Source organism: Conger conger, chromosome 12 (genome assembly GCF_963514075.1).
Source record: "Conger conger chromosome 12, fConCon1.1, whole genome shotgun sequence".
NCBI classification, from domain to species: domain Eukaryota; kingdom Metazoa; phylum Chordata; class Actinopteri; order Anguilliformes; family Congridae; genus Conger; species Conger conger.
Window position 1 is genome coordinate 48810662 of NC_083771.1, and position 7500 is coordinate 48818161.

A 7500-nucleotide genomic window follows, 5' to 3' on the forward strand; every position below is an offset into this window, starting at 1 on the left:
GTTACCCCCTGGCCTGGACACGCGTTACCCCCCCAGGCCTGGCCCAGATCACCCACAACCCCCCCCCGCCCTGACCCAGATCACCCACAACCCCCCCCCGCCCTGACCCAGATCACCCACAACCCCCCCCCGCCCTGACCCAGATCACCCACAACCCCCCCAGGCCTGGCCCAGATCACCCACAACCCCCCCAGATCACCTACCTCCCAAATGCCCCAAAACACGCTTTCACATAAACACCGGCATCAAAAACACACACAGGTAAACTATGATACTTATGAGTTTTACAAGGCAGAAATTGACAGAGTTGCAGGGGCAGGTTTATGTTTTAATTTACAGCACCCCCCGGTGGACCCACAGAGCCATGGCACTCAGTGCGTACACGCTTCGTGAGGTCACAAACACTCCATTACAATGTTCCCATCTCAACAATCACAAAGATCAACTCCAGGGGGTAGTGGAGTCCACACAACAACAGTATCAAACGGTCATCTGGATCACTTTCAGGGTGAATCCTAAATCCATTGGAATTTACAGGGCGTTTTAAATGGCAGATGCCGCAGTGGAGTTTTTACAGAGCATTGTCGTTCAGCAGTGTGGATGCCCACATCGTTATCAGTGAAGTTCTGGTTCTTGGTGTGGACGGGCCAGAACCGAGCTCGAAACACTGCTCCGTGCCCTCTCCACACCGGGACAGGCAGATAATCTGGAGAGCGAATGGCTCTGTTCTCATCACCCAACACTCTCACACCGTCAGTCTTAAAGGCAGTTTGTAGTCCAGTGACAGAGTGTCGCTGTGACAGATGATGTAAAAGCCTGCCATTCATATAGCGCCTTTATCTAAAGTGCTGTACAACTGATACTTCTCATTCACACACACACTCGCATGCCAACGGCGGTCGGCTGCCATGCAAGGCACCAACCAGCTCGTCAGGAGCATTTTGGGGTTAGGCGTCTTGCTCAGGGACACTTCCACACACCCAGGGCGGGATCAAACCGGCAACCCTCCGACTGCCAGACGACTGCTCTTACTGCCTGAGCCAATGAGACGACTGCTCTTACTGCCTGAGCCAAGGAGACGACTGCTCTTACTGCCTGAGCCAATGAGACGACTGCTCTTACCTCCTGAGCCAATGAGACGACTGCTCTTACCTCCTGAGCCAATGAGACGACTGCTCTTACCACCTGAGCCAATGAGATGACTGCTCTTACCTCCTGAGCCAATGAGATGACTGTTCTTACTGCCTGAGCCAATGAGACGACTGCTCTTACCTCCTGAGCCAATGAGACGACTGCTCTTACCTCCTGAGCCAATGAGACGACTGCTCTTACCACCTGAGCCAATGAGACGACTGCTCTTACCTCCTGAGCCAATGAGATGACTGTTCTTACTGCCTGAGCCAATGAGACGACTGCTCTTACCTCCTGAGCCAATGAGACGACTGCTCTTACCTCCTGAGCCAATGAGACGACTGCTCTTACCTCCTGAGCCAATGTCGACATTATGTGATGCGCAGCGGATGTTGCGGGCCCCAGTGATATGTGGTTAATACTCTGGGCAACTGGAGTGAGCTGATTATTTTTTCTAAGGACAACAACCACAGTCTACATCAGGTGACGATAGAATGTTCTGTGATTTCAGTCGAGTGACACAGTCACTGGACTATAAACTGGCCTTCAGGCAGCAGTAAGCCACCCTGTTCCTGGTCATCTACTGTAGTGCAGCGTTTCATTGAAACCCAAATCTTGCACACCTGCCGCTACTAATTAGGAGCTCAACGAGATCTCTAGCTGTTGAATAAGGTGTGCTTTGTTAGGGCTGAAGTGAAAACCAACAGGACTGTAGCTCCCCAGGAACAGGGTCAGGTATCACTGAGCTAAGGTGTGATGGTAACGCTGAACCGAGGCAGGGAGGCCCCACCCCATGGCACCCCTACAGGGTGTGCACGCGGCATAGACACGCACACACACACACACACACACACACACACACACACTCCCCATGGTGGTGTGTAAACAGAGCTCATGGTGGTCAGCAGCAGGCAGGGACTCATGGTGGCACGTGGGCACCCATCTGGAGTACAGATGTGAGTGCGGGGGGGGGGGGGGGGGGGCAGATTCGTTACGTCCGGCCCCTCATCAGGCATGGGGGGGGGCAGCTGGCGACCACACGAGCCAGACCCCAACGACGCTGCCCCCGAGAACAAGACTAAATAAAACTGTAAAACAGGCCCTGCCTTCCTGCTGTCAGACCCCCCCCCCACACACACACACACACACACACACACACACTCTCTCTCTCTCTCTCTCTCACACACACACACACACACACACACACAATCACATCCACACATCCAGACCGAGGCGTAAATCAGATCTACCTTGCAGTTCCCGCCAGGGCCGTGAAACTCAGCTGATACCAGAGAAGAAGAGTCGCGTCTACACACCGCCCCAGGAGCATTCTGGGACACCTCCTCCGTGATCGACACATCCCGTCACCACACTTTATCCAGCAACAGCAACAGCAACAGCTTTTTCATTTTCTCACAGTATGAGGGCAGGTACTGGTCACATACTTGCACATAAAGTAATATTGCTAATGGAGTATGAACACTTGAACGCTTTTCGACACCAGAGAGGGAATGTTATTATTAATCGTGACATAATTCCATCACGTGAATTAAAGGGCCTCTTCCCAAACACATGCACGTCAGGTTTAGGTGTGCTCCTGCCGTTGCCCTTGACCACGGCACTGGCCTCAGAGCTGGAGCTGGTCCCAGGGATGGGTCAAATGCAGACAAATTACCCCACGAGGTTCAATGACGTATATTTTACCTCTCAATGCTAATCTAACCAGCATGGGGAGGGGTACATCTTGTGCAAACGTTTCAGCAGCGAGTGGATGATTTAGTGCTGGTCTGCCAGCCAGCTGCTCACAAAGACAATCTGATGTTGAAGATGTTGTTCATGAACAGACGCGTTTCAAAAGACGGAGTACACTGTACTCCAAGGGGGCGACATTGGCTCAGGCAGTAAGAGCAGTCGTCTGGCAGTCGGAGGGTTGCCGGTTCAATCCCGCCCTGGGTGTGTCAAAGTGTCCCTGAGCAAGACACCCAACCCCCCGTGCTCCCGGTGAAACTCCAGCCCCACGCTGCACTCCTGTGAGCGAGAGGACCGCTACGCTGCCCTGGATAACGACGGCTTACAGCTCTTCAGCGTGCAGACCAACATAAAACAAAAGGAGAAAACTCCCACCGAAATCCAACCGCCTCTTATCGCCCAGAACGGGACGCTGCCAAGGCGCAATTTGTCTTTTGCTTTCCGGGAGAACGTGAACAAGCAGGCCCTTTCTCTGCGGTGCTGAGATCTCATTCCCCGTTTTTCAACAGAACACTGTGGGTTTGGCTTTAATGAGCGGCATCAAAGCCCAGGGCATACCGCCGTCTCTGTGCCGCTGATTAGCCCCGCCGCCGGGCCTGGCCCGAGGCGCGGCCGCTGAGAGACGCTGGAGGTACCGGCAGCTCCGCGCACCGGGGTCAACCTGCCCCCGCACACACAGCCTCACGTATTCCAGCGTCTACCCGCGTTACTCAGCGTCGGACCGAGGGACATCTGCGGTCACAAACGTTTGTGTTCACACTCCAGATACCGGTTACGTTCGTAACGAAGCGATGTAATATGAGCATTTTATTCAGATAATCCAGTGGTAACGTGTAAGTTACGGTAACGGTAACAACCACCACGATCCTCTGAGATGGTAACACTGAGCAACACATCTAACCTCCTTTTAAAGCCAAATCAAGTGTACAGTGGAGTCTGTGGTGAGGAAAGGTCTCTGCTGGGACGGTGCAACGCTGAAAACGTTCCCCCCTGACTGTGACAGAGCAGTGCGCTGGTGAATACCTTCCCCCGCTCACCTGGTCTGGCAGGGCTGCTCGTTGCACTTGCGCACTTGGGGCTCCGGTTTGGTTAAGTGCCGGCACTTCCTGTGGTCCACCACGCTGGTGGTCTTGTTGAGTATCTTGGTACAGGTGACGATTGTCTTTCTTTCTCCTGCAAACAGTGAGGTAATGACAGCAGGTAACATAACGTAACACAACATAAGGTAACACAACATAATGATGAGAACAGGTGTTTAAGCGTGTGCTTCATGGTCTTACTCAACCATCAAACCCAAGATAAGCTGATGCTACGAGCACCAGGCTCACTGGCACAGCAGTCTCGTAGCTCAGGTTATTATGGTTCTGGACCTTCAAAGTGCATCTTTCAAACAAACTCGAGTCGAACGGTAAGATTGTGCGATTAGTCCATTCCACGTAACCATAACTGATCCAAGGCGTGGGAATGGGGTGTGAGGTAATTGGGGGTGTATGGTGTTGGGGGTGAGGTAATTGGGGGTGTATGGTGTTGGGGGTGACGTAATTGGGGGTGTATGGTGTTGGGCGTGAGGTAATTGGGGGTGTATGGTGTTGGGGGTGAGGTAATTGGGGTGTATGGTGTTGGGGGGTGAGGTAATTGGGGGTGTATGGTGTTGGGGGGTGAGGTAATTGGGGGTGTATGGTGTTGGGGGTGAGGTAATTGGGGGTGTGTGGTGTTGGGGTGAGGTAATTGGGCGTGTGTGGTGTTGGGGGGTGAGGTAATTGGGCGTGTGTGGTGTTGGGGGGTGAGGTAATTGGGGGTGTATGGTGTTGGGGGGTGAGGTAATTGGGGGTGTGTGGTGTTGGGGGGTGAGGTAATTGGGGGTGTATGGTGTTGGGGCGTGAGGTAATTGGGCGTGTGTGGTGTTGGGGGTGAGGTAATTGGGCGTGTGTGGTGTTGGGGGGTGAGGTAATTGGGGGTGTATGGTGTTGGGGGGTGAGGTAATTGGGGGGTGTGTGGTGTTGGGGGTGAGGTAATTGGGCGTGTGTGGTGTTGGGGGGTGAGGTAATTGGGGGTGTATGGTGTTGGGGGGTGAGGTAATTGGGGGGGGTGTGGTGTTGGGGGGTGAGGTAATTGGGGGGTGTGTGGTGTTGGGGGGTGAGGTAATTGGGGGTGTATGGTGTTGGGGGGTGAGGTAATTGGGGGGTGTATGGTGTTGGGGGGTGAGGTAATTGGGCGCGGCCCCCCACCTCCCCCGCAGAAGGCGTGGCAGTCCTCCCAGCCCGAGTGGGTCCACATGAAGAGGGGCTCGCTGGGCCGGGGGACAGCGCCCCCCTGTGGCTCGGAGGCTGGCTCTGCGGGGAGCGTGTACTCGTAGTGGACCCCGTAGCTCTGGTCGTTGAACAGGAGCACCTGCATCAGAAGACACAACATCACACGTTGAACAGGAGCACCTGCATCAGGAGACACAACATCACACGTTGAACAGGAGCACCTGCATCAGGAGACACAACATCACACGTTGAACAGGAGCACCTGCATCAGGAGACACAACGTCACAGCAACACTCAGCTAACCGCACAGAGCTCTGAACATCTGCCCACGGAATCAAGCACTTGTATAGCACTTTGGATAAAGGTTCCATTACATTACATTACATTAATGGCATTTGGCAGACGCTCTTATCCAGAGCGACGTACAACAAAGTGCACACCCATAACCAGGGATAAGTGCACTGAGGGAAGCACAATTTCAACTGCTATATAAATGCAGACATTTACCGTTTACTTCGTTCAGAATTCAAGTAACTGATTGGCTAAAGCAGTGTTTTCCCGACCCAGTCCTGCGGCTGTCTGATCCGGCTCATTCTCGCGCACTGAAGAGCTTGGTGCTGATTGGTTGAGCGGTAAACAGACCCATGTGAAGCCCCTATTGGATTCAGGTGTGTATGATCATCAGATCAAATAAAACCGGCAGGGTAAGGAGGGTACGTGAGGATTGGGTTGGGAACCACTGGACTAAACCACCACACACCTCGTTTCCAAGGTCTAAAATGGCTGCTAATGGAAAGGTCTAAAATGGCTGCTAATGGAAAGGTCTAAAATGACTGCTAATGGAAAGGTCTAAAATGGCTGCTAATGGAAAAGTCTAAAATGGCTGCTAATGGAAAGGTCTAAAATGGCTGCTAATGGAAAGGTCTAAAATGGCTGCTAATGGAAAGGTCTAAAATGGCTGCTAATTGAAAGGTCTAAAATGGCTGCTAATGGAAAGGTCTAAAATGGCTGCTCATGGAAAGGTCTAAAATGGCTGCTCATGGAAAGGTCTAAAATGGCTGCTAATGGAAAGGTCTAAAATGGCTGCTAATGGAAAGGTCTAAAATGGCTGCTAATGGAAAGGTCTAAAATGGCTGCTAATGGAAAGGAAATGACGTAAACGAGCAGAGAGAGCGGTCTGAGACCCTGCCGGGGTCGAACCCTGGACTGGGACAGCTGAAGAACTCACCAATGAACCAACCAGTGAAGTTGAACTACCACTAAAGGCATGATCATCGTTTAAAAACATTACACTTATTATGGATGTGCACGCCATGCTACTATAGCTAGGATACTCAAAATCAATAGACATTCATTTTTCTACACCAAAAGGACATCTGTGGTCATTGTAAGACATTCCTAAGCAGACTCTTTTTAGTATTTAGACATTTCTGTACATTGGATGAGCTGGGTGGATTTCAGCTTCTCAAGCTGCATTAAATATGATTCCTGAAGCCACTGAATTCATGTTCACAGGAAATGAGTGAGGTCCATATCTGGAATATTAGTATTTTTCCCCTCAGCTCAGAGTTCAGCAGTCCTCATTTCCCTTCACACTACAGATCGCATGAAAGATAAAAAAACAAAACAACAGCGATCACAGAATATTCACAATTCAAGAGCCACAACGACCCAGCAGCAGCCAATGAAATGCACCATCTAAATACTAAACATGGTTTTGAGACCAAAGTTTAAATTACATTACATTACATTATATTACATTACATTAATGGCATTTAGCAGACGGTCTTATCCAGAGCGACATACAACAAAGTGCATACCCATAACCAGGGATAAGTGCGCTGAAAGAGCTAAAAGTACAACAACAAAGATAAGGAGTGGGGCCTTGTTGATTAATTTGATGACAAAGGATTTTATCTATAAAACAGTTTTAGGAAACACAACGATAAAGAAAAATAAAGTATACAGTCATGTAGGAACAACAATAAACAGGTTACACAGCCAAACAAAGCAATAAAACCATCCTAGGGAACACAACCCTAGCAATAACATGTTTCCCATCTCCAAACAGACGTGGTCAGTCTTGTTAGGAAGCGGTTCCGGAAGATCAGGACTGCAGCATGAGTAAAACATCCAGACTGTTCGACAGGTACGGCTAACGGCCGAGTCCACTTGTACAGGACAGATGAAGGGGCTTATTTGAGTTCAGAGAGTTTATTTTTGCACTCTTTAAGTGAAGCATTGTCCAGTGTGTTACACATGTTTACATGGTACTGCTGATTTTCTATCAGCCGAGCTCCTATACCTCCATTCTTCGTTTTAGTCTTTTTGGGTTTTCTTAATGCTCAGGACTGAGACTGCCAACTGA

The 7500-nt window shown here is 50.7% G+C and overlaps 1 protein-coding gene across 1 annotated transcript in view; it reads right to left on the reverse strand.

The window, feature by feature from the left end:
* LOC133141635 (A disintegrin and metalloproteinase with thrombospondin motifs 19-like) overlaps positions 1-7500 on the reverse strand; it is a 112929-nt gene that overhangs the window by 12882 nt on the left and 92547 nt on the right. Inside the window, exons 18-19 of the mRNA XM_061262199.1 lie at positions 5109-5271; positions 3918-4053 (exon numbers count right to left, since the gene is read on the reverse strand). Coding sequence (XP_061118183.1) covers positions 3918-4053; positions 5109-5271 — 299 coding nt within the window. The remainder of the gene's footprint in view (positions 1-3917; positions 4054-5108; positions 5272-7500) is intronic.